This window comes from Pipra filicauda, unplaced genomic scaffold, assembly GCF_003945595.2.
Source record: "Pipra filicauda isolate LSUMZ 115617 unplaced genomic scaffold, ASM394559v2 scaffold46_size3722508_pilon, whole genome shotgun sequence".
Classification (NCBI taxonomy): domain Eukaryota; kingdom Metazoa; phylum Chordata; class Aves; order Passeriformes; family Pipridae; genus Pipra; species Pipra filicauda.
The window spans coordinates 489,732-515,262 of record NW_024104609.1 but is presented as its reverse complement, the minus strand read 5'-3'; the positions used below and the strand labels follow the sequence as shown (position 1 = coordinate 515,262).

The 25,531-nt window shown below is 40.2% G+C and overlaps 2 protein-coding genes across 3 annotated transcripts in view; one reads left to right on the top strand and one right to left on the bottom strand.

Moving 5' to 3' along the window:
• The window catches only part of GABARAPL2 (GABA type A receptor associated protein like 2), a 5,390-nt gene extending 3,205 nt beyond the window's left edge, over positions 1-2,185 (top strand). The window contains exon 4 of the mRNA XM_027732915.2: positions 1,598-2,185. Coding sequence (XP_027588716.1) covers positions 1,598-1,688 — 91 coding nt within the window. The 3' untranslated portion in view covers positions 1,689-2,185. The remainder of the gene's footprint in view (positions 1-1,597) is intronic.
• Positions 1,990-25,531, bottom strand: ADAT1 (adenosine deaminase tRNA specific 1). Of its 2 annotated transcripts, XM_027732844.2 has the most exons (9): positions 25,301-25,531; positions 24,476-24,544; positions 23,710-23,764; positions 22,825-22,955; positions 21,220-21,838; positions 18,592-18,737; positions 16,276-16,375; positions 13,683-13,769; positions 1,990-8,689 (listed from the first exon to the last, which is right to left on the bottom strand). In XM_027732844.2, the coding sequence occupies exons 1-9, from the start codon at positions 25,467-25,469 to the stop codon at positions 8,557-8,559; spliced, it is 1,509 nt and encodes a 502-aa protein (XP_027588645.1). In that variant the 5' UTR covers positions 25,470-25,531; the 3' UTR covers positions 1,990-8,556. The 2 variants fall into 2 exon arrangements, with proteins under 2 accessions (XP_027588645.1, XP_039242083.1); XM_039386149.1 differs by lacking the exons at positions 1,990-8,689; positions 13,683-13,769 and adding an exon at positions 14,258-14,505.

The following is a 25,531-nucleotide window of genomic DNA, read 5'->3' as shown; positions in this document are numbered from 1 at the left end:
TTTTTTAAAAAGTTAATTATTTTCATCTATAAACAAAAAAATGCACAATTGCTACAGAAAGCAATTTTCCACATTGCTTTTGTATAGGAGTAAGTTTCACTGTTGTCTGCCACATACAGAATATAGCAGAAGCAGCTACTACAGCTGCTTTCTACAGGAGATTTTTTAACAACATTTGAAGAAATAGTAAGTCATGTTGTTACATAGTTTAGATGTAATAATATTCTTATTACTTACTTGTTGTAACAGTAACAGTCCCTCCAGGTAACCTGTCCAGACTCAGGAACATTTTTTATTTACTCTGTGATACACAGTAAGGAGAACCATGACAACCATCTTTTTCTACTTGTTTTGTTTTAAGAGTAATAGGAATGCCTGTATGTCATCTTCATAACAGGACTGTAGAACTGCTGGGAACAGGACAGACAGACACATTGTCTCACATCACACGTTCACTATGAGGTGTCACATCTCAACTGGAAAAAAAGGGCCTTGAACCTTCAATATCAATGTAAAAATGATAACTTTTTAACAGATCAAATATCCTGTTAATGGCTCTGCTCATCTCATAGGCTGAGTTTATTACATAAACTGGATGAGGAGAGGAGGATGTCAAGGGTTAGTGATCTATCTGCTACTCACCAGTTCTCTTCCATTTCAAGCACTGCCTCCAAATCCTCCCAGCTCCTCTCTTGGGTAGAACGACGTGGTCGTTTTCCCTGTCGCTCCCATCCGCTCTCCACCTTTCAGTTCATGAGCCTTTTCTCAGTCTTGGGAAGCTGGAGAAAGGTGAGCTGAGGAGGAACCATTTGTGCACCTGACTGATGTCAACTGCCTGTTCCATCTGTAGGTAAATGGTTGCAGCAGCTGTACTGGCCAAGTAATTGCTTGGGTTTCTTTTTGGTTTCAAAATACAGACATTGCCCTAAAGACCACAACTGCTAGGACTGTGAAGGGCCACATGCGTATTAAGTTTAAGAAATTTTTTATTTGATCAAACGTTCAAAACCTCAGCCACTGAAAAAGCATTAGTTTCCAACTAAATTGTAATTTACTGCCCACATATATTGGTACCAGCACTATTTGAAGTCATCACTTTTTGACAATATAGAAAACAAAGCTTTTGCCCCCCAAAACAACCTGGACCTCAAAGAAACAGTCCAAAAAAGAGACTGGCTGAACATTCAGAACTATACCAGGTGGAGGGAGGAATGAGGCTGCTCACACAAGAAGCAAGACATTAATGCAGCTGCATTCAAGTACCGTCAGGCCATTAATTCTGGTATTAGTCACGGCATCTAATGCACGATTCAGAACCTGAAATACATTCAGTGATTTATTTCCAATAAAATAAGGAAGCGTTCTGACAAACGTGTTTGTGAAGAATTATCAAAAATTTACTATGCAGAGAGCCCAGGCTCATTTTGCTAACTCAAGAGTCAACTGCTTTTCATATATCCTCATTTTTGCATTTTAATTTATATACAGATTTATAAGTTTTAGCTTTTATTACTCCTTGTTTATGCAAGGTTCTAACTGTTAATATTTGCAACTGTCATGAGCCAAGCAAACCCTTTCTCTTTTTTTCCCCTTGAAGCTTAACTATGGGACAACTTTATGAGAAGGAAAAGGATGAGGATGGATTCTTATATGTTGCCTACAGTGGAGAGAACACATTTGGTTTCTGAATGGTGGGTCTTGGATACTATACCATCCTGCTGTGTATCTTGTAAATAGCTGATCATTTTCTGTTCGGATGTCCACAGAAGTTCCTTCTATATACATGCATTTGTAACTGGATTTATTTCTTAATATATTGATAGATCTTGTTTTATTAGACTGTTAAATTATAAAAAAAAAAGTTTTGTTGGTTTTGTGCATTTTTGGTTTTTTCTCATGGCTATGAATTCCCAGAGCCTCACTTCTTTGGAGGATACATTTGATGACATTGATAAAATAATAAAGCAAAGTAGTTGGGCTACTAAAACATGAAGAGAAGAACACACATTTATTCTGTTTTGAGGTGTTAGTTTAAGAAAAATAAAACCAATAAATTAGTATTGGGAACACTGGATTTGCTAGCTTCTCCTAAGCAGGACCAAGATGCTGATCGTGTTGAATTGAGCCAGTATGTTCCTCTTTCTCAATTAACAAACAAGTACAATAAAAATTCCTGTCACAAACAGGCAGTGCTGTCATTTCTTTACCTTAATTTTGTCCAGAAAGTTGCACATCCCATTTACTAGATCCTATACAGCTTCCTATATTACTTACTAGACGCTGAACAGCTTCTCAGACTTTAGTGTGGCTGATGATGCAAGGAAGAAACAAGGAGCTCTTTGTAGGTTCCAAAACCAAGAACTTCAGATCTACTTCATCTCATCAGGAAAAGCTATGCTGGCCCACAGGCTATCAGTGGATGAGTAAATACCATGGACTTTGGAGAACAGGACCCAGGTGTCAAAAGCACAGCATGTAAGGGAAGGGCACCTAGGTGAAGGAATTATACAAATAGGAGACCTAGAGATCTGAAGAAGTGGAAGGTATAATTCTTACATGAGTTATTGCAGAGCATGAAATAATTGCAAAGGAGTTCAGATTAAAACAGCTGCATGAGTAGCTCTTAAAAAAAAACAAAACAAAAACAAAACAAACACCCCCTCACCCTAAAAAGTAGTTGCATTACAGGTAATTATACACATCCTTTCCAATCAAAACTCAGTAGATATTGTAACGATGTTACAGAACCCAGTATGTGAAAGAACAGCTTCCCTGTACAGCTGAGTGGTTCGGGTGACACGCCAGAGGGAGGGGACACCATTCAGAGGGACCTGGAGAAGCTCAAGAAATGGGCCCATGTGAACCTCATGAAGTCCAACAAGTGCAAGGTGCTGCATCTGGGCCAGGGCAACCCCCAGGATCAGTACAGGCAGGGACTGAAGGGAATGAGCAACCCTGAGAAGGACTTTGGGGTACTGGAGGATGAAAAACTGGACATGAGCTGGCAGAGTACACTCACAGGTCAGAAAACCAATTGCATCCTGGGCTGCATTGAAAAAAGCATGGCCAGCAGGGTAAGGGAGGGGATTCTGTCCCTCTCCTCTGCTCTGGTAAGACTGAAGCACAGCTCGGGGCTCCTCAGCACAGGAAAGACATGGTCCTATTGGAGCAGGTCCAGAGCAGGTCACAAAAACTACCGAGGGCTGGAACAACTCTCCTATGAAGACAGGCTGAGAGAGCTGAGGTTGCCCAGAGAAGGCTCTGGAGAGAACTTATTGCAGCTTTTCAGTACTTAAAAGAGGGCCTTTAAGAAAGATGGGGCAGACATTTTAATGGTTTTAAACTATGAGGGTAGACTGACAAGATTTAAGGAAGAATTTTTTTTTTTCTTTTGAGGATGATAAAAAAATTGAACAGAGTGCCCAGGGACGTCCTGAATGCACCCTCCCTGGAAACATTCAAGGTCAGATTGAACAAGGCTCTGAGCACCCTATTCTAGTGGAAGGTGTCCCTGCTTACTGCAGGGGGGTTGGACCTTTAGAGGTCCCTAACTATCCAAACCAAACCACTCTATGATTCTACTTCATTGAGACAGACAGCTAGAATTAGAAATGCTGCATGCACAATATTCAAGATCGGTTCCTCCAGTTTATTGAGCGCTGTTGCCAAAGCACGTACCCAGTACAGCAAAAGTGAAGAGGCTTAGTCAGAAACCAAAATCTTCTCTTCAAAGTTACACAGCTACTTCTACTTACAGGCAAAAAAGCAAACCTGTGGATCACCCAGGAGAGGAGGGTGGAAAAACCACCTCATTGAACCAATTGCACAGTACTGAAGTTCATGCCTTGATATTAAAGGATACCACTGGCATGGAAAAGTAGCATCACGCTGACCTTCCTAAGCCAGCAAGGAAACACTAAATACAGTTTACATTCCTAACAGAAGTTTTACTTCATTTTCACACTACGTGGTGCATAAAAATTTAATTTTTTAAAATGTTTCCAGTTACAGTGGGAATTTATCACTTTCCAAGATTAAATTCATACTAACTCAAAGTTCCATGAAGACATATTATGCCTAGAATTATGTTTGGCTCTGCAGTCATTCACAAGTGTTGGCAGAAAGACTCCAAAATGTGAAGGTAGAAGCCTGTGAAATGTTCACACTACTCTATTATTGAGGCTTGTCACAGTAACTGTGCTCCATGTGCTGACTGCATCAGAAAATGCTCTGTTGGTCTCAGTAAGCCTTTCATTATTCACAATAGCACTGCACTGTATAGCACTGCTTTAGTAAACATTCCATCACTGCTTCTGTCCTGAATTCCTTCTACCCCCTTTCCGGGCATTAATGTTTACTCGTAACAGAATTTTTGATTCAGAATAAAGAAAAGTGATTTCATCTGTCATTTTTTTTTAATTACCTTTTATTACTGGAAAGTGTTGTTTCCTTTAAGCTGAAACTTCAGAGTTTTTCTAGTTATCAAGTAATATTTTTTCTTAGCTGTTAACACATCCCTTAAAACTGCTAGATAAAGGTAATTACAGGCTAGCAAATAGATATATCTAAAAGCAAGGAAAGATGTTATAATCAGGTGACTTTTGTATTACCCTTCATAATCCTCTTAGACCACCACATAACTGTTCTCTTTAACATCTCTGTATTTATTAGTTTAGATTAAGGAGCCCAGATATGCAAGTAATTCTAGAGAATGCAAGGATAAACATTCTACAGCAGTAACTTTACTTTTCCTCTGCAGATGCACTTCAAATGGCAATAAAACATCAAGAGGTTTCCTCTCAAAATGCACAGACGAAATTTATCCCTTTAGAAAGTACAATCACTCCTATAAAATTATTAAAAGCATTTGGGTCCCATATGATCTTCACTTGCTGTTAACTCTTTAAGACTGGGAAGGCATTTTAAATTAATACACTGAATAGAAAACAAAGAAATACCTTGTTACTACTACACAGCAACACTTCTGTATCACCTATCTTTAAATTGAAATGTCACCTCTGATATAACTAGACTAGTACTGGATGAATTTAGTATTCAGTAAATATTTAGTATTCAGATCATTTAGATGGTCTTTTCTCAAAAATTATCTTGCCTCTACCTGCAAATCATTGCTGCAACCCGCTTATGGCATTATCAGATACTATGAGAGAAAGAACTCCAACACCTTTCTTTCCTCCTTACCAACAGAATTCTCCTGCCCTCAGCAGCACAGCCTGAGCTCTTCCTTTCCTATAGTGCTTACTGGATTTATTGCAAAGCTCATTTAATTTCTAGTGAAAGGCTACACCTTGCTTTGGACTCGTGGTTTGTTTTTCTACAAATACAGTTATTTAACAGTCTTCGATTTACTCTGAATGTACTGAGATACTACACCTTCCAGCCTGTTTAAGGTGAGCAGTGGAAGCACACTGTGAAGATCAAAATCTTGCTTTTTCAAAGTTAGTGGGATGATAGCATCCTGTCTCATGGAACTGCAGCCTCCAGGTCAAACAGATTTGTTACTCCTACCCTTGGACAAAAACATGTTCTGTGTTCTGGTTTTGACTTCCTTAAAGATGAGCAGGGAGTCTGCCCTGCCTTCTTACTATGATTGAGAACAGAATGATGTCTCCAACAGTGAGGCTGTTAAAGACATCCCACTCAATGATTACAGTTTCTTTGTTCTGGCAATCAGAGACCACTGGTCCCCATACTAGTTTGGGAAAGGCAAGGACCTATCTGGGTAGTACAATGCTCTGTAGAGCATTTGACACATCCCATGGGTGCCTTGGCACCCTCCTATGCTCTGTTTCTCCCACTGTGAATTGTTTTAATGTCGTCCTTAACCATGAACTGTGGGCACTTCATTCCTGCTACTTCACTCCCCCCAACTCTGCTCCCCTGTGGCAGAGTCTGCATTCTGCTGTCCTCCCTGTGCCCTGCCTATCTCTGTTTCTCAGGGTGTCAGCTATCCTAGCACAAAGGAGTGATACAAGCTTGGAACACATAAACTGATACTTTTCAGGAGCAATTCTTCCAAAGATCTGCTGGCAATGATCAAAGTTTAGTTTGCTACCTCTTACAAAAGCAGAGACTGTGTCTTCTCCTATCTCTGCATCTTTCCCTTCTGATTTTTAGACCAGTTTCACAGTACTGCTTACAGCATTTCTTGGCATTTTGGAATTAAACAGATGCAGCATTTAAATACTTATTTTCCATCACAGAAATGCCATCCAGTTGAGTATAAGATCCTCTACAGGCTTAGCCTTTTAAATGCTGTTTTGTTTTAGCTCCTTTCCTCTCTTTGTATATTCATTGACATGCTCTAGCTTAAATATGTCCTCGACTCCACTCAAAACATGAGGTTAATATCAGTATTCAGCACCTTGAAAACTGCTTTTAAATCTGACAAGCAACAGAAAAATGGCAGCCTACAGTTCACAAGTATCTTACAAATGCACGGAAAAATCTTACCAGCAACAATCCTAACAGCCAGGCTCAAATTTTAGAAAAGAGTTATAAGAATTTAAATCATATAACTGCTCATCTGAAAACCAGTCTGATGCCAAGACTACAGAACGAGTCTTACACAACCCATTTTAATATTGCAGCTGAATAGGAAATGGGAACATTCCAGTCTGGTCAGCAGGTTCACTAAGACATTGTTGATTAACAAAGGGAGACTAGGTATGGTAAGTTAATAGTTTGTGCAAGATTTCAGGAAATGACATACGTAAACTTCAGGAACCTGGAAATTTACTGGTAGTTCTTTAGGTACACTACAGGACTGCCTTTGCAACACTATTTGCTCAACTACAGTAACTGCTACCATTTGTCTTCAGCAGTTCACCCTGTGGCCCATGTACAATGGCATCTGGCCCTTTTTTATCCTCTGATGAATCATGCAAGTCACCCAATCTCCATAATCCCTTGCCCTCTACAAATATACAATGACTCCCCCCTCACCAGTACAACTGGTCTTTCTGCATGTTAGTGCTGCATTTGAGAGGATAGGCTTATACACACAGAATTCAAGTTTTTTGTTATTTCTTCAACAAGTAAGAGAGAACTATACTTATCTGACAAGTCAATGTAATCATGAAGTAAAAGGATTTGTTGTAATCAATTCTCAGAGTGTAATGTGATATATACTGTTTGGTCCCATATCTAGCTCAGTAGGTTGACAGCAAAGGCTGTTTGGAGAACTGCTGTGCCCATTTTTCAAATCCAAAACTGTAATATACCGAAGAGCAGAAAATTCAAATCACTGAAGAATTCCTGTGTTCTAAATTATCTAAATTACTTCTTTCATCTTGCCATTGCCAAATATTTTATGATTTGTCCAAATATTTTATGATTTGTGGTTTACAAGAGAAAAAATACAAAGGGGGAGTGTGCTCAGTAGCAGTTACACAGTCCTGAACTTGCTCATAGAAGGCAATAACTGGGACAGAAAGTTTAGGGAGGGTTATCCATCCACTGCTTCCCCCACAACTGCTCACAGTGTTGACAGTTTTGCCGTGCAGATGTTAATTGGTAATAAAGCATGATGACAAGAGACTGCAAGACACATGCCAGAGACTACTTTTAGTCCCCCCAAAGCATCTCCACCTTTGCCAGGCTATTAATGAACACTTGCCAGGGAACAGTGACATAAATGGCTAAGGCATTTCTGCTTTTAATTAACCGTGTCCCACAGGGGGACAAGGGGGATGCACAGTGCTTGAAACACTGAAAAGTAGGTAAATGTTTGCCTGTAGTTCCACAGGATTGACAGGTTTGAATCACGTAATTCAGGACATTTCTTTCTTTCCTATGGAAGCAAAGCAGTTGGAGGGTTATCTGTCAAAGTCCTGAAATTAAGAGAGATGCATGGGATATCATAAAAGGTATCATTTGACACAGACTCCTCCCCAGCACTCTTTTACTTCTGCTGTGGCTGTAGCTGTGGCTATATTTAGTAAATAGCACTATATATGATTGATTCCCAGAAAAAATGACGCTTTAACCAAACTAGTATTTCCAGTTAGAAGCAATGGGGCTGGGGGACATGGAAAATTCTTCCAGGCACCAGACAAGGAGAGCCAAGAGTTATAAAAATATTACTTACTATACATTAGTGTTGTCCCAGCAACAGAAAAACAACCATAACATTATGAGGAGTGGAAGAAAAAAGCAGCGCTAAAATTTTACAGCGACGGCCTTTCTTCCACAGCACTGCTTCAATTTCAGGTGACGTTACTGTCACTGCAACAATTATGGCAGATTGATCATATCCTCATATAACAGAGGGCAGCACATCCATGCTGCCTTTCTTCTGGAGGCATATTGTTGCATGCAGCTCAGAACTTCAAGTCAGCAATGACCGTTTTCTGCATTTAAATAAAAAGGGCACTTCAACACAACGAAAATAAAGACCTCTATAAATTTCTTTCCTTTTCACTCCTGTCTCTTTACAGCACATCAACTGAGGACATCTTTTCCTGGACCTTGAACTGCAGAGGTATCTGCTGTGGAGCAGAGCTTATTGCTGGATTTACATAGCCACATGGATTCTCATATGAAGTGCAAGTATTCTTTGGCATTCTTGACCCAACCCAGCAGGGCTTGGCTACGCAGCACTTTCCAGGCTTCTTGATAATTTAATGCAGCTTCCTTGTAGTCCCAGTAGGTTTTTAGAGTCTTCATCCTGACAGAAAATGCACAAAAATGAAAACAATTCTATGATCCTATTGAATATGATGTCACAGAATGAAAAAAGTAATCAAACTTCTAAGAACATGATGATACCCTATGAGCTCTTTCATGCTACTAGGTGAAATTCTCTTCTAGAGAGACTTGGAGAGGTCCAGGCTCTGAAGCCAGACATTGTCAACAGGCTTACAAAAGGCAGCAAAACAACTCTTCTACCATGCTTCGTACACACTATCCAGCAATAGAAGTGTTTGACTGTGTGACCACAGGTTACAGAAAATTTCCATGATAGCAAAAAATGCTGAAGCAAAGCTGAAAAGCTGAAAAGGTGGCTAGAGGTGCTTTGAATTGGGTAGAAGTAGCCTTAGCTTGCTAGAAGAACAGATATGCTTGCTGGCTGGAAGGGAAAGGGACAGAACAAACAGGACAGTTCTTTTCCAACACAAAACTGATGAAGAAGAGTGAGACAAAGGAGAAAATAACTTTTTTCTTTCCCTAAAGCAAAAGAGACTCAGTGATTTTGGTGTTCTGTTCCTCTTCCTCAAGTAGTACCTATTCCCCACGGTCTCAGCAGAACTATTGGTCACTCTGCTGAGTACATTATGCCATTGATTTTCAAAAGAGAGAAATTCAGGCCTAGAGTATCTGACAACAAGTGCCTCTAAGACAATCCCATCAAGACTTTTTTTCCTTTCCTTGCATTCCTTTCTCAGCTTCTTTCATCTCCCTTTGCCAAAAAGTCTGTCAGCCACATGTGGTATGCAATGTTTTAACACATTAAACCCAATACGAAGGAAAGATGACAGGCAACATGACCTTCACCAAGAAAGAGGAAGAGCCAAACTACTACAGGAACCCTAATCTAAAAAGTCTGAGAACCACTGCACTAACTTCTAGAACAGGCTTTAATCCTCAAAGGCAATAATGATCACCCATCACCCCCAAAACTGCAGACCATCAGAAGCTGTGTTTCAGGCATTCATCATTCTGCTATAAATTTATTTCTAGAACGCTGTGACATGCATAGAAAGCCATATTATCTATCCTCCAGACCTTATGTTCTGAATCTGAGAGAGTGGTGAACCTGTCTATGCCCTTGCTGAACACAGGAGATGTCTTTTCCCCCTTAACAAACCTGCCCTGCACTCTCATCCCAGCTAATTCATTCTGCTTTACCTCTTTCACATTAATCATACTCCGTGAAACTAACTTTGAGCTCCTCTGCAAAGTTCCATGGAAGGGCCCCCTGCAACTCTCCCCCACCTGGGCAGTGGAACAGTCACAGAACCCCATAATCTGTGTAGTGGATCATAGTATAGGAGCATCACTGAACAGGTAAAAGACCAGCAACTATTTGCATAAGCAGCATTCAGGAAACAACCTGGTCCAAGAAGGATCAAAGTCAACCCTCCACAATTGGCTCCAAAACCCTGGCATAGGCAAGCTGCTTCTCTCCCAGGTAACATGTGCCTCAAACACAGTACAAACCACCTGCACCTTCACCTTCATTTCATCGATTTTTCATTTCTTCCTTGCTAAATGTTGCTCTTTTTCCCTGAATCTGCTGTCAAATTAGCAGCTCTGACTCATACCTATCAGTCTGACCCAATTTAACTAAAACACATAGGGGATTTTTCTAACCTACATTATTCCAACGGACTTTTGTTTGGAAACTCTTACAGCAGACAGTAAAAAGATAGCTAGAACAAAAGCAGGATAGACAGGAGCAGGATTCTCACCACACTGGAGCAACTACTAGAGCACATGTGACCACAGCCTCTTGGGGTCTCATTCTCCAAGCAGACATCAGTACAGTGATTTAAAAGTGCATGCAACAGAAATTAAAAAAGTATTTTAAACAGTTTCCTCAAAGAGCTGACAAAATCAACAGATTTAGTTAATTCATGCTTGATTTGTGCATTAAGCTTCTAAGAAATTTTCAACACATATACAGGAAAAATGCTTTCAAATTCTATGTACATTGTATCTGCATAAAAACCTTACGTGATTTGACTGTATCTCAGATGTAGTTAAGGCTCTGAGCATTAGTAATGAAGAACCTGTGACCTTTTTTTGGCAGAAGCAAACACTAGTTTGCTGCCCCAGGCAAAGTTAAACACAGTCACAGAATCTCCACCCTATCCAAGTCTGTCTGACGTACGTTTCTTGCATGTTTCCCTTTACTATTTCAATCTTGCCCCTACACTACTGTGCAAGAGAGAGACAGGGATTCTGATAGCTTGTGCCAGAGACATGAGAAGTGGTCCACAGACTTCATTCTGAAAGGTAACACAAAAGAGCCTTACAAAAATCACCATTATGCTTAGGAAAACATTCACATGCTCAGCTACATGCAAAGCTGAGCAGGAATGGGCTCATTAAAAAGGCAGCCTGCAAAGAAAAGCAATACACTGCAGCAATACTTCCTTCTCAGGTAACAAACCCTACCTTTAACTCCATATTCAGCTTCAAACATTTATGTTTAACCCATAATGTACTTGCAAGATTACAGACACATTGCACATGAAAAATACGTACAAGGAATCAACCAAAATATTACTCATACAAAAATTACCAATCGCTGAATGATGCTAAAAATCTTAGCTAAGCTACACTAATACAAACACCTAACCTTGCCTTCTAGGAGAGCCAGCAAAGTTCTGGCCCCAGTAGGCTCTCTACCTGTTCCAATTTAACAGTGCCCACACTCATCCTCTGGATAGAAGCAAAGAATGAAAGAGAAAGGAAGACAAAAGAAGCAGGAGAAGCAGCTTTAAATACACAAAAGAAGAAAACAAAACATCAGAATCAGTATAAAGCTTTAACTTCCCTGGTTCTTAGGCTAACAGTGGACAACAGTTAAGTTGGAAGGAAGGGTTAAGTGAAGAATGATCCTTGTCCTAATACACCCTACAACCACAAAACAAGCTATTCAGCAAATTTGAAATTATTACAGAATGAGTTTCCCCCAATGGAACAGAAAAGATGGGAGGCACAGACCAAAAAGTAGACTAGAAGAGGCAGGGCAGGAACTTCGGGTCAAAGTGCGAAAAGGAAACTGGGTGGCAGCAGCATTAGAGCCAACCATTTGTGGGAAGAGATAACAGGATACCTTTGAATGGAAAGAAAATACAAAACTGGGTAGCAGTTAAATACACAGAAGTTTAGAGGATGCAATTTGAGATTGTGGGATTTCTTATCTGAAGTTCACTCAGACTCCAAGGAAGAAAGAAAAACAAAAATATGTCAGAATATTGTGCAGAAAAGGAAAGGGAAGATGAAGGAAACAGCAACACTAAGACACTATTTTTATTTTGCTTTTTAAATGAAGAGGAAGAAAAACAAAAACTTCAAAAGTGAATCAGCTGCACAAGCTGACTGGTGAGCCAGCACCTCTACTGTATAAATAGAGTTTATGCAGCCTAAAAGCAGTGTCACATCTGTGAATCAGCTGGACTTTGTCAGGAGAAGCCCAGACAGAAAAACAGTAGAGGACAAAAAAGTCAAAGGAAATGGCAAAGCCACTGGAGTCTAGAAAAGCCCTGAGGTGAAGAGACTTTATGTAAGCAGCATATGATTAGAACAATGAGTCACCTACCCAACAATCCACCAGTTCACAACCTGTTTTGAGGAAATTATGATGGCTAAACAAGTGAGGACAAACTCCTACCCAAAAGAGGATAATAATATTATATTTTATAATAATAATAATTTCATATTTTAAACTGATTTACAAAGAAAGTGTATCTCTACTTTAGAATGAGTTGAAAGCATCTCATGCCGACATCAGAACTTTGAAATAGTTATGAGACACTTCTACAGAATCTTTAATTCAACAAAACTCAAAAGCAAGCAAGATCTACTAATTAAAGATCCAAGGTGCACTTACTTTGGCTAATTTCACTGCATCTACTGTCTTGGTAGCATGAAAGGCTGAAAGGGCCTATCTCCCCTGCTTCCAGCCACACACCTCCTACTTCCTGTTTTAACTTTCCATGAGCCAATTCAGCTCATTAGTCCAAGAGAAAACACAGAAAACAAGAAAATTGTTTTCATCCACATTAGCTAGTTGAACTGACTCACATGAGATTGGAGAAGTGCTATTGATACAAGGGAGAAAACAGGAATCTACAGCCAGTAGCAGCAGAGACTGCTGGGGGACCATCCTATCAGCAACTACAAGCAGTTAAATTAGCTCAAGAGTTCATGTAACTGCATCCTAGAGCTGGTGAAATTATACCTGGAAATAAGTCTAAAATAAAATAAACCTTCTATGGCAATGGATTTGGAACCTTCTACCTCTCTCAGAATCTCTAAGCCAGAGAGAGAAGTTTTCTGTGCATGTGAAACTATGCCTTACTTTATGGTAGCTATTGGGGCTGGAATACCAACCAATAATGCACATAATGCTAAGGCAGACTGGATGATTACTGCAAGTAATTAATTCCAGTTTGATAAACCAAACTTGTTTCCAATAATGCAAAGGCAAATTCCAAGTATGGCCTCCTCGCACAAACGCTTCCTTCTGTTCTTTCCAGAAAGTCTCCATCTATGTAACATATGCATTGCATAAAGAGCCATACACACTATCCCACCTTACTAGCTCCTACTCCACCACACACTGAGAAAAGATTTTAGCCTAGACTTAAAAAAAAAAAAAAGGTTTTACTGAAACTCTTCCTTTTTGTGAAACAAAGAAATGGCATTTGATAGAATTACTAAACACCAACTAGATATCAATAACTCCCCAATTTTTGGATGCGGGATTTGAACACCACCATGGGCAGGCAGCTGATCTAGTAGCCCATGTTTTCAATAAAAGATACTACTGCCTCATCTTGTGTCTCTTTTCACATTTTTTAAGTATCAGATTTTAACAATGAACTTATCTGAAGGGAGATTCATGAGCAGATTCTAGTATCATCACAGTATTCTTTGGTTTCATTAAGAAAAACTCACTCTTCTAAATGCAATAATAATGCCTTTACCGGAGAGTGTCTGGTAGATCCTCTTGTGAAATACTTGTCACCAGCTTTTGGAATTTATGGAAGAGCTCCACTTTACAGATCTTGGATCTAATATATATAAAAAAAAATAAATTAGAAATTCTGATAGAAAAAAGAAATCAGAAGTTTACTTTCCCGTGAAGAGCAGAGATCAATGTCTGCCCCTCCATGTCCCCTTGTGAGGAAGTTGTAATTGTGATGAGGTCTCCCCTCAGTCTCCTCCAGGCTGAACAAATCAAGTCACCTCAGCTGCTCCTCATAAGGCTTCCCCTTCAGACCATTCATTATCTTGATGGCCCCTTCTCTGGACACTAATAGCTTTATATTCTTCTTATGTTCTGGTGCCCAAAACTGCACACGATACTCAAGGTGAGGCTGCCCCAGTGCAGAGCAGAGTGGGACAATCCCCTCCCTCGCCGGGCCAGCGATGCTTTGCCTGATGTCCCCCAGGACAGGGCTGGCCCTCCTGGCTGCCAGGGCACTGCTGACTCATGTCCAACTTGCCATTGACCAGGACCCCCAGGTCCCTTTCCGCAGCACTGCTCTCCAGCCTCCATTCCCCAGCCTGTACGTACATCCAGGGTTGCCCCATCCCAGGTGCAGAAACCAGGACTTTTCTTTTTCAAACTTCGTAAGGGTTGGTGATTGCTCAGCCCTCTAATTTCTCGAGGTGTCTGCAGGGCCTCTCTTCCTTCCAGGGAGTCGACAGCTCCTCCCAGTTTAGTATCTTCAGAAGCAAACTTACTTATTGTACCTTTGAGTCCCGCGTCCAGGTCGCTTATGAAGATGTTGAAAAGCACTGACCCTAAAAGAGAGCCCTGCTGAACCCCACTGGTGACCGGGTCATGCAAAGACACTCTAAAATATAATCTTCAACTTAATCTGTCAAAGGTTCATACTGTAGTCTTTGGTGGTGTAGTTAATTAAGCATTAACAAAAGTACATACCAGATATTTACCTACAAATTCCTTTTAGTCAGTCAGCTTTACCTTCCTTGATATCTAGTGTTATCTAGCATATTGATTCCTCGAGAGAAAAAAGTGTAGAAATACTTATCACGTTTAATATTAACCAGCACCACACCCAATAAGGCTGTAAATTTCTTATTTTCATTATAAAAGTTCCTTTTGTGACTGTTTATCATGAAAGTGTAAATAGTTGTTCCTTGACATTGCTTTTAATCCTCATTTCCCAAGGAAATGAGACGTTTGTAATCACAGTTTTGTAGACTCTAATAACTTTTGAATGTTTTAGTGAATTTTGAGCACATATTGAGAGGAGGATCTCTCAACACTAAGTTCTTACACTTCTGTGCTAACTGGCAGCTAGCAGATGGCTCTCAAGTTTTCGAGCTGACACATAAATGCTACATAACAAATTTAAGCCTACTGAGAAAAAAGGGGTTGGTTGGTTTGTTTGATCTTTGACACATCTTCTGGAATACATTATACACCACATACTGAAAGCTACTATTCTACAGTGCACACAAAGCCTGTCTCAAAAGACACACTAATTCACCCAGGTCATGCATGTTAGTAACACCCCAGACACCAACACTGGTCACAAACCACAAAGTTCCCCTTCTTTACACAGAAAATTTGAAAATACTAGGATATACCAGTATGAACTTCAGTCAAGTCAGGCCTAACCTCAAGAAGCTCAGAATGTGCAACTTGCAGGCATGTGAACAAATTCTCCAAAAGAATTGTCTAGGCTCCACTTATTATGCTATTCACTACTCAGGATTATTGTCATTCTCCCAGAAAGTGTGGGAAAAATGAACGATATGACTACTGATAAATTGGTAGTAGAAGTAGCCAACAACTAATACACAAACCCTAACTTTCAAGCTGAATTTCCACAGACCACTGATGATTTTGGTCACCTCACCTAAACTGAAGATAACATCGAGATGGAGAAATTTGTCTGCAGGTGTTACAAGTAATTGTTCTCAACCACAAGAAAAATACGTAACTGGCTTTTTTAAACATTAATTGTTGATAAAAGATTATGAGATGTTTTAAAGAGCACAGTGCCAAGACCACAGTTGGAAAGGTTACATGTTTCATGTCAGGAATGTGCTGCAAGCATTTCAATACATTTTCAAACTTTAAGGCAGAAAGTCATGCTTCAAAGCAACACTTCTAACAATCATACACCCAGTTCAGTTGGCTTGACTCTTAAAGAAAAAGAAATCTGCAAAAAGAGAACCTGCAATGTACACATTTCCTTCACAGTCATCAACCCAAAAAAATATAAAGCAAAAATTGTTAACTTCACCAGTAAATATCCTTCTCATAAAAATTTATCAGTCACCCGCCTTTATCCACAACGGTCTCAACAATGACAAAGAAATAGGATAAACTTGTTAACTCTCATTTAACTTTTTTATTGCAACTCCCCTCTCTCCCTTACACAGTGACTCTCCCCTTTCTCCTGCTCCCTCCCTTCTCTCCTTTTCCCCATTCCCTAGACTTCCTTCTGCTCTGACAAAGCCCTGCACATCACATGAGCTGACAGAGGCATGTATGCTAACAAATAAAACGTGTGTCAGGATATTACAGTATTCTCACACCTGCTCTGATGGCTCCCAATCCCCTTCTTTGTTGTTCCCTGGCGGAAGCCATTTGAGGTGACATCCAGAGGTTCCTCAGGGACTGCACTCCAACTGATGGCTGTAGAAGAAAGGATTATGAACAAGGGAGATGCTCTTATCACAAAAGCAGAACCTAGCAGTTCCTATGTGTTCACATGCTGCTTCCCAAAGTAACTCAAACTAGAAAGAGGACCATGGTTCTCTAGGGCCGGAATTCCAGTACCTAAAAGAACAGGTAAACTCCGTTTAATTAAAAAAAAAAATTAAAATACACATATACACACACACACACACAGAGCTTTCATCTTAATTAGATCCTTTAAGAATGCATGCTTCTAAATATCTGGTCTCCAGCTTTGTAATTCTCCCTTTCTTAGGGGGATTCCACTTTCTTTTGTACATCCTGTCCAGATAAAACATGAAGAAATTTCCAAGTCAGATGGCTTATTTTCACATCAGGTAGTGAAACAGTCCCCTAAGCTACTTGCACCAGTCATTCTGTGTTTTCCTTAGTAATTTATTGTTTGCTATTATTTTATTGTGTAAATAGTTCTATGTTTGATAACTGATGTACATCAAGTATCCGTAGACTTTACTTGAAAAATATTATTAGCTAGTAGTCAAAAACAGTTTGCTGAAAGAAGTAGCATATGCCAACAACCTTATCCTTTGCCCCAATTCTGGGAACTTTGTCATCATTTGAGACTGTAAACTTCTTAATGCTGAAACTCTGCATAGGACACCTTATGATTTATAAGTAACCAGCAAAGCATCGGCAGCGTTGGCAGAACCCGGCGTGTCCCATCTGCCCCTGCACGGCAGGTCCTTTAACTTCTACTGCCGTAAGACAACTTCTGTTCCCTAAATTATCCCATTTCTCTGTGTTCCTAACAGGCAAAACAGTTGCATGTTCATTAACTCTAAAGACCATCTTGCCATCCAAGACTCTCAAAGACTGGTTATGATTCAGCTGCAACTGTCATACTCCACTAAGTGTCAATTGTACCTGCACTGTGATTTAAGTACAATTCTGTATGGCTCTACTAAACTACAATCTTATGTAGTATGAAATAACATTAGATACATACAACTGGTATTAAACCCTCCACATGTAGAATATCTAAAAAATCACCTGATCAGAGGACATCAGATTCTGACAAGCAAATACAAATTCACTTAAAAATGAGAACACTTTCTATTCTTTCACTTCTTCCTAATTATCTCGAACTTCAAAATACTAAACAGAACATGTTTTTCTTTTTTAAAAATACCAGCTGAAATGTTCCTATTGAGCATATTTCAATGCTCAGGGTAACAGCCCAGAATTTAGAGTTTCAATCCTTCAAGAAAAGAATCAAGCCAGCATAATTCACATGTGCAAAAAAAACCTGAAAAAGCATCATTCATTTTCATTTAACAAAATGACCTGAAAAGTGTACAGAAAGACAGACATACACTGAATTTAGTCGCAGTTTGTTTCAGATCTTTTTTGATATGTGAATTAGCAGTATTTTTCAATGATGAATTTTGTTTCCTATTTCAGAAAATCGAAATAGTTTCCTTCCTGGCACTTATAAATAACTCCAATTTAATGAATCTGAATTCCATTAAGGAACCCTTTGTTTCCATTCTATTTTATCATCAGCTCTATTGTAATAGAAAAACTTTCAGTTCTGCTTCAGACAGCAGAAGGCAGGCATGTCCAAGTTTAAGGAAACTGCTTAACCATACACAGAGTGGCAGCTCTATTTTTTTTTCCCCAAATGAGACCATGTTGCTAAATCACAACGAGACTTGCATATTCATTCATCACCATGACAAAAAATGCCATGTCCAAAATCTCTATCAATTAAACCTTTACACTATACTACTCTGTATTCTTTCTTCGTTCAGATTTCTGGAGCAATTACAAGCATAACTCAGCATGGCAATTCTTCTTTTCATTACCAAGGAGAATGCAAAACTAACTGAAACAAGAAGTCTTTTGATATTTTTGTTTTCTTCTTGCCCTCGGAACTTTTGTTTTCCCTGGTTATTTTCTGTCTGTGTTTAGATTATAAATTCTTAATGTCATCAACCAAGTGTTTATTCAGTCCGAAAACTCCCTACAGGAAACTAGAGGCTGAGCTGCATAATATTAATTATTAACAATTAAGTTATGACATGAAATTAATTTCCTGCTGTTCATACTTTGCCTCTAGCACTGGCACTGAATGATGTTCCAAACAATCCAAACCACTTCATTTCTATTTGGACTTTTGCACTCAGTTATGCAATTGGCCCAAGTTAACTCACCTGCACTACAAGGAACAAGTTTTGTTTTGCTGTTAGATTGAACTTCCTGAACTGCCTCACGACTGTGTTCAAATCGAAGATCTGACTGCAGCAGCTTAACCTCCTGAGCCAGAAAACCATCTGGTAAAGATGAGATGTGCTTACACCTAAAGTAAAGGCAGAAAAATGCAAATGATTTTCAGTCTGTTCTTCCCAAACAAGCCCATTTTGTATAATTTTCCTTCATTATCCAAAATATGTTGCTTTTACATGAAAAACTGAATTCAACATGAGTTACAAAGGAAAGACAATGAGGTTTGGAGTCATTTTTCCCTTAAAAAATATTTGTTAAAAAACAAACAAACAAACAAAACCACATTAGTTTATTAAGACCTTGACCATCCTAGAAAAACTACAATGAACTGATTTTTTAAAAGGTCTAGTTAAAAGCTAGTATGCAGGATAAAAACTGCAATACACTTCTGCAATCACAAAGAAAAATAATGATCATGAAGTACTTATGTCAACCACATTACATTAGCAATTTTTAATGAACCTAAAGGTTCATAATCAAAGCCTAAACAGATACAAAATATACTTGCAGTTCTATGTGTAATTGCATCTTCGTTACCTTACATTACCATTGCATACTGAATGAGATTAGGATATGACAAAAAAATATTTACACAGAGCAGGAACAAATTAAGACTGAGGTTCATACTGTCAGATGCAATAGTCTGAAAAAGTGCCTGACTTTGCAACCTAAAAATAATGAGGCTAGGCAAGTTCTTGTCATGTGTTACAGAGCAAGGAAAGGATTATACAGAGAGCTCCACTGGACAGGTAGTTCAGAGTTTCCCCATTAACACACTATGACCTCTCTTACAATCATCCTTGAAGGATGCAGGGCTATGGAGAAAAGGAGTTACTAAACAAAGTTAAACCTTTCATATGAACTGGTCTAGTAACTGCCTCTGGAAGAGAATGGTTCAGCTCCCTGGTTTCTTTCTTGCTCTCCTTTCCCTCTACTCTGTCCAGATCCATTTACTCTTCTCTACTACTTGCAGATTCCTTTGTTGCACACATTTAGCCTCCCAAGTAAGAAAAACATCCACTTCCTATCCTTTCATTGCTGAGATAGTTTTCATCAGCTCAAGGATCTGAGGGGAAAGCAAACCAGAGCACAACAGATGACTTTCCTCATTTAGCAGCACCGCACTTCATCTCCCACATAAATTTCCCTGAGGTGACAGGTTGTGCTAGGAGAGCTCTACTCACAGCAGGGACAAAGATCAAATCTGGGATGTAATTCAGATTAAAGCAGCAGACAAATTTTTACCACCATGGAAATGTATATAAGCTTTCCCTTTCCAGTGTAACACAACTCTGTCTTCTTCCTGTGGACCAGTGCAAGCTGTCACATGCTAGTCCTGAACCACTTCAGTAAATCAGAGAACACTTGAGGTGGGAAGAGACCTCTTGTAGGTCATCTGGTCCAACTGCCCTTGCTCCAGTAGAGCCACCTACAGCCAGTTGCTCAGGACAGTGTCCAGATGGCTTTTGAGTAACTGCAAGATGGGAGACTCCACAACCTCTCTGGGCAACGTCTGCCAGGGCTCCATCACACTCAGAAAGGATATCAGAAAGGATTTCCTGATGTTCCAAGGGAACCTTCTGTGCTTCAGTTTGTGCCCATTGCCTCTTGTCCTGTCATTGACACCACTGAAAACAGCCTAGTTCCATTTTCTCTGCACTCTCCCTTTAGGTATGTATACAAATTGATAAGATCCCCACAAGCCTTCTCTTCTCCAGGCTGAACAATCCCAGCTTTCTCAGCCTCTCCTCATATAAGAGGTGCTCAAAATCCCTTATGCATCTTTGAGGCCCCTTGCTGGACTCCCTCCAGAATGCCCATGTCTCTCTTGTACTGAGAAGCCCAGAACTAGACAAAGCCTTCCAGGTGTGGCCTCACCAGTGCCAGTACAGGGGAAGGATCATCTCCCTGGACCTGCTGCAATACTTTGCCTAATGTGGTTCAGGTCTCCATTAGTCTTCGCTGCCAGTGCACACTGCTGGCTCGTTTTCAACTTTGAGTCTAGCTGGACCCCCCAATCCTTTTCTGTGAAGCTTCTTTCCAGCTGGGCAGCCCCCAGCATGTATTGGTGCAGGACTTTGCACTCTCCCTTGCTGACCTTCATGAGGTTCCTACCTTTCTCCAGCCTGTTGAGGTCCCTCTGGACAGCAGCACAATGCCCTGGCACATCAGCCACTCCTCTCCATTTTGAGTCTTCAGCAAACTTGCTGGGCATATGCTCTGCACCATCATCCAGATGATTAATGAAGACATTAAACAGGACTGGATCTAGTATTGACCTCAGGGTACATGGCTACTTACACCTTCAACTACACCTTGCCCAGTGATCACTGCTCTCTGGCTCTCAGTCTGAATGGCTCTGGGCCCAGCCATTCAGACAGTTTTCAATCCACATGTCTGCTCAGCCAGCTCGTACTTTACAGATTCTCTATTAGGACCTTACAAGACGCAGTGTCAAAAGCTTACTGAAGTTCTGATATTTGTGTGACACACATTGTCTTTCCAAGCTCACTGTCTCCACATACACCATCTGATTTCCAAAGGAGAGCACTTACCTTTCAATAATTGCTCTCCGCATGGCTTCTTGGCTGTATGGACACTTCCCCACTACAATTGCCGACAGATACACTGGATACTGCAGGAAATGCATGAGAAGAGCTCCTTGACACCCTAACACATTCCAGCGAGCCAGTTTATCACTGCAGGACATAGAGCATGTTCTGTCTCCACGACCTGGCTTCACTCGTAATAATCCCACACAGTGGTACCCCAGCCCAGGTGTTCGGGCATCATCCAGCTCTCCAGGCACACATTTGGCTCCAGTTCTGTGAACATCTACTACCTTTGGTCTCGCCAAGCCAGTCTCCTTATGAGCTGTTTGCACCTCTGCAGAACAGTCACAGCACTTTTGATTTGTGTCATCTTCTCGTTTTACAGATTCTTGCTGAGCAGGCAGGTCTTTGCTGATTGTGGAAAAACAACCATCATCTTCAGTCTTCATTCTCTTGATTGCACGATTACTTGCCATATTCTCTGCTTTCCTTTTATCTTCTGGATACAGATGATCATGGTTACTTCTACACTCTGCTGATTGTCCAGCTGCATCACCTGCAGTCACTGGCTTAGAAAGCTGGTTCTCTGGTTCGCTGATTGGAATAATAGAAGCATCTCCACCTAGAACCAAAGAAATAACATAAAATTGGCCAAAAACACATTTCATGACTGGAACACATCACACCAGTAATATCACAACTACTATTAGCTTTCAGAGAGTTGCACTCAGCAAAATTTAACTACGAGAATGTGTTTTTAAGACAACATTGTCCTGTGCAATGATGAATCAGACTTCACTGAAATTTGAGCCAATATATGCTCAACTTCAAGTTTTGCATTCTACGTAAGAAACAATAAAAAGAGCAAAAGTTAAAACAAAACCTATAAAGCAAAAGGTAACAAAGGCATTTGACAGGCTACAAGCAGTGCTGAAGACTCGCAGGAAAGCCAGTCTGATCTAACTAAACAACATGAACCTCAAAAGAGTAATTAAAGAATAATCTGTCAAATAAGGGTGAAAACTTTAATCTGTATCACTGAAACAAGCTCAAAACCAGAATTCTGAAGCTCAGCTCAAAGCAAGCAAAGCAAGTCTGACAGGCCTGGTGACAAAAAGAGCATTTTCCATGACAGAAGTTGCAGGGGTTTTGTGTTTGTTTTTTTCGGTTTTCTGTTTTCACTGGGTTGAGGGGGGTATTATTTGCTTGGATGTTTTTAGTAACTGTGGTAAATGTCGGTGTTTTCTATTAAAATTTTAATCCAAGGAGAATGTTTAAAGCAAAGCAACTGCACAATATGACAGGGCCTTTGGCAAGTATCTTGGTTTCTGGAAAACAAAATACTACCTATTATTCTTTAAAGTGAAACATTCAACTATATAATGAGCAGTATATCAGATTTACTGAGCTCTCATGAATCACATCCAGCGAGATAAAATGCCAAATCTATCTGTAGAGGACCACTTAAGTGCATCTTCGGGCACATACCTGTAACATGAATTACTGCCTCACCCTCACTCCAGACCAAAGAGAAACCAAAGAAAGGCAAGGGGCAGAAAATATTTTAAAAGTGGGAGCAATGTAATTGGTTCACTCCAGCATACTCACATGGGGTATGACTGGAGAAGAAAACAAATATGATATTTGGTTTAAGCTTCCATTTTCCAGTTTCAGTTCCTGGACTAAAGATACTACACTGCTGATGGGAAGCTGCCAGCCACATCTGATGGAGAAGGTACCTGTTAGGCAGAAAGTTTTCATGAAACATTTACTGCATTTTTGATGCATGGGAAAACAACAAAACTTAGATGCCCTCTAGTGCCTGTTGTTTCCTGATGCAGTCTATGAGGAGCCAATCAGTTATGCTTCTACAGATAGACGGGATCCAACATACTCCATAAACGAAAACACATAATTGGAATTTCAATAACAGACCTCAAAGGGTTGTATTCAGTGGAGTTAACTATCTCCTCAAACTGTGTATATAAGGCCCTCTCCTCCCACTATGTGTGTTTTTACCAGCACTGGAACTCATCTGACTCTGTAAGACTCAGTTTGGTGGCATCAAATCGCAAGAAATGTACTAATTTCTGCAGAATTACTATTCTCCTGGCTCAGTTCCTTGAACCAGCTTATCCCATGTAAACAAGAGGACTGGATGTGGGAAACAGCAAAACTTCTACCCTTGACCAGTAGTCATCAGACCTGCACTGATGTCACATGAAATCAGAACCTAATTCTTCATAAAGAGGCTCTACAAGAACACAGACAAAACAAGCTTTTGTGAAAGGACCTTAACACCACCTAAAAGTGTAAAAATTAGGCTAAAATCCCGCTAACAGTGGGAAAGATTGTTGCCTCCAGAGAAGTAATGCAGTGTTTCATTACACTCTCCTATCTGAAGGGGCAAAATATGGCTATTTCAGCAACAGATCAAAACCATTTGTATTTCAAGCCCTTCAAGTGGCTTTGAGTAACAGCACATGAACTCACCTCTGGAAGCTCCTCTTGGCCACAACTTCAGCATGACTGTCATTCAAAATGTCTCCTAAAGCAACAACCAAGTGAGAATACAAATCACGACTGAAAAGAAGACAAACAAAGCAAACAGAATTTCACATAGCACAGTTCTCCAGATTTATTAGCATTTGAGGGTTTAACACTGGTATTAGGTTATTGTAAGATATTTAAACTTCCAATCACCACAAAAGGAGACTACACAAATGAAGGATAAAAAATGGACATGCAGAGCAAGGAAAGCCCTGCAATAAATAGTGAAAAACGGTAGTTGTGTGAAGTCATGTATCTAACTCATACACTTTTGGTACAAACACTTAAAACTATCTCATTGCAGAATATGCAGTAAGGGAGAAAAAGCCTGTTAGTGTCTTCCTGATGTCACCCCAAACTCAGCAGTGGCAGACTGTCAGGTAAGCAACGCGCAATTATTTTGCTTATGTTTTGCTTTGCTTTTAGCTATGATGTCTTTGAGCATGCAGACTCAGGACCTAAGCTACACATTTCTACATATAAAAAGTTCATTCACCCTTAAGGCAGCAAGTGCAGCAAACTTTCAGGGCAGCCATTCTGGCTGCCTAAGCTCCTCTCTCCTTGATAAGGGGTGGTCTGACTTACACTTCTGGCTTCAATTCAGAATAAGTCTGAGCAGAACGCTTTGTACATTTTTATTGATTCTATGACACCAGCAAGAGAGAAGATAACATAGGTAGTCTGTTCTCGAATTTTACACCATACTTACCATTTTTTCTCATTTTGTTTTGGCCAATACATTTTGTTCCAGTTCCCATAGCAACAACTTCCTTAGATACTGAAAAAGAAATGTTAACTGAACAAACTATCACCAACTATTGACAGAAGTCTTGCTCTTACACAGTTATTCTGGTAAGACAACACACAGAACATTGTGTAGAAGGGAATGGACAGGGAGACAGGCCATGCAACCTTACAGAAAGCAAACAGATCCAGAACTGAACACAAGAGGCAGAGGCACCAGTGTGAGAAAAGTCTATGATGGCAAAGTAGGAATGCCAATAGAGGTTTGATGTGCCAGGCAGCACAAGTGGACACTGGCAGAGCATTCCCCAAACACATAAGAAATAAACACGGGATACAATCTGCCTGACGACACTGAAGTGCCAGTAAGAGAAAGGAATATATACACAAATGCAAAATGCAGTAAGACAGTCTGTTAAAGGAGAGTAAACTGAGACCTTCCCAGGATTCTTTCAAATAGTAGCTAAACATTTTTGCAAGTGTTTATATTAGGAATTCAGGTCCTGCCTAGACCTTCACCACTTACTGAATAGCCAAATGCAGGCTTTCATCTTCTTAGTTAGTCTGGGAAGAACAGCGTTTCACTATAACCATCTCTTTCCAGACAGAAGTTGTAAAAGCTTTTACAATCACAAAGAGTAAAGAATTTGGGTGGAGATAGAAATGGGACAGGAAGGGGTGTATGCTTTTCTTAAAAGTCATCTTGGGGGCAGGGGGGGAAAGCGCATCAAGGACTGCCACCTCCTCTCCCCATTCCCCACCTCCCAACCCTATCCCAACTCATTCTTACCCTGGAGGTTCCCTGGACTAGCAAAAACCTCAGTTTGGGCTGCAGACTCCACTTTGACAACAGCTGCTAGTGAAGTCCATTCCCTGTTTGGATCTGGCTTCCCCTGCCTGGGGAGTCTCGTCCTATAATGCAGGTAGCACAGCTCAGCGATTTCATCAGCTGACCACATGGCTCCCGGTGCAGGTGCGGGCTCCGAACGGGGCCGGATTCCCTCACAGCCCGCGAACACCC

Excerpts from the sequence above, each read along its gene's own strand:
- ADAT1 (XM_027732844.2), bottom strand. The coding sequence starts at position 25,469 with ATGTGGTCAGCTGATGAAATCGCTGAGCTGTGCTACCTGCATTATAGG. Across the intron at positions 22,956-23,709 it reads GCCAAGAGGAGCTTCCAGAG|GTACCTTCTCCATCAGATGT; the intron begins GTGAGTTCATGT and ends TCTGCCTAACAG. Across the intron at positions 18,738-21,219 it reads CGGAGAGCAATTATTGAAAG|GTGTAAGCACATCTCATCTT; the intron begins GTAAGTGCTCTC and ends CCTTTACTTTAG.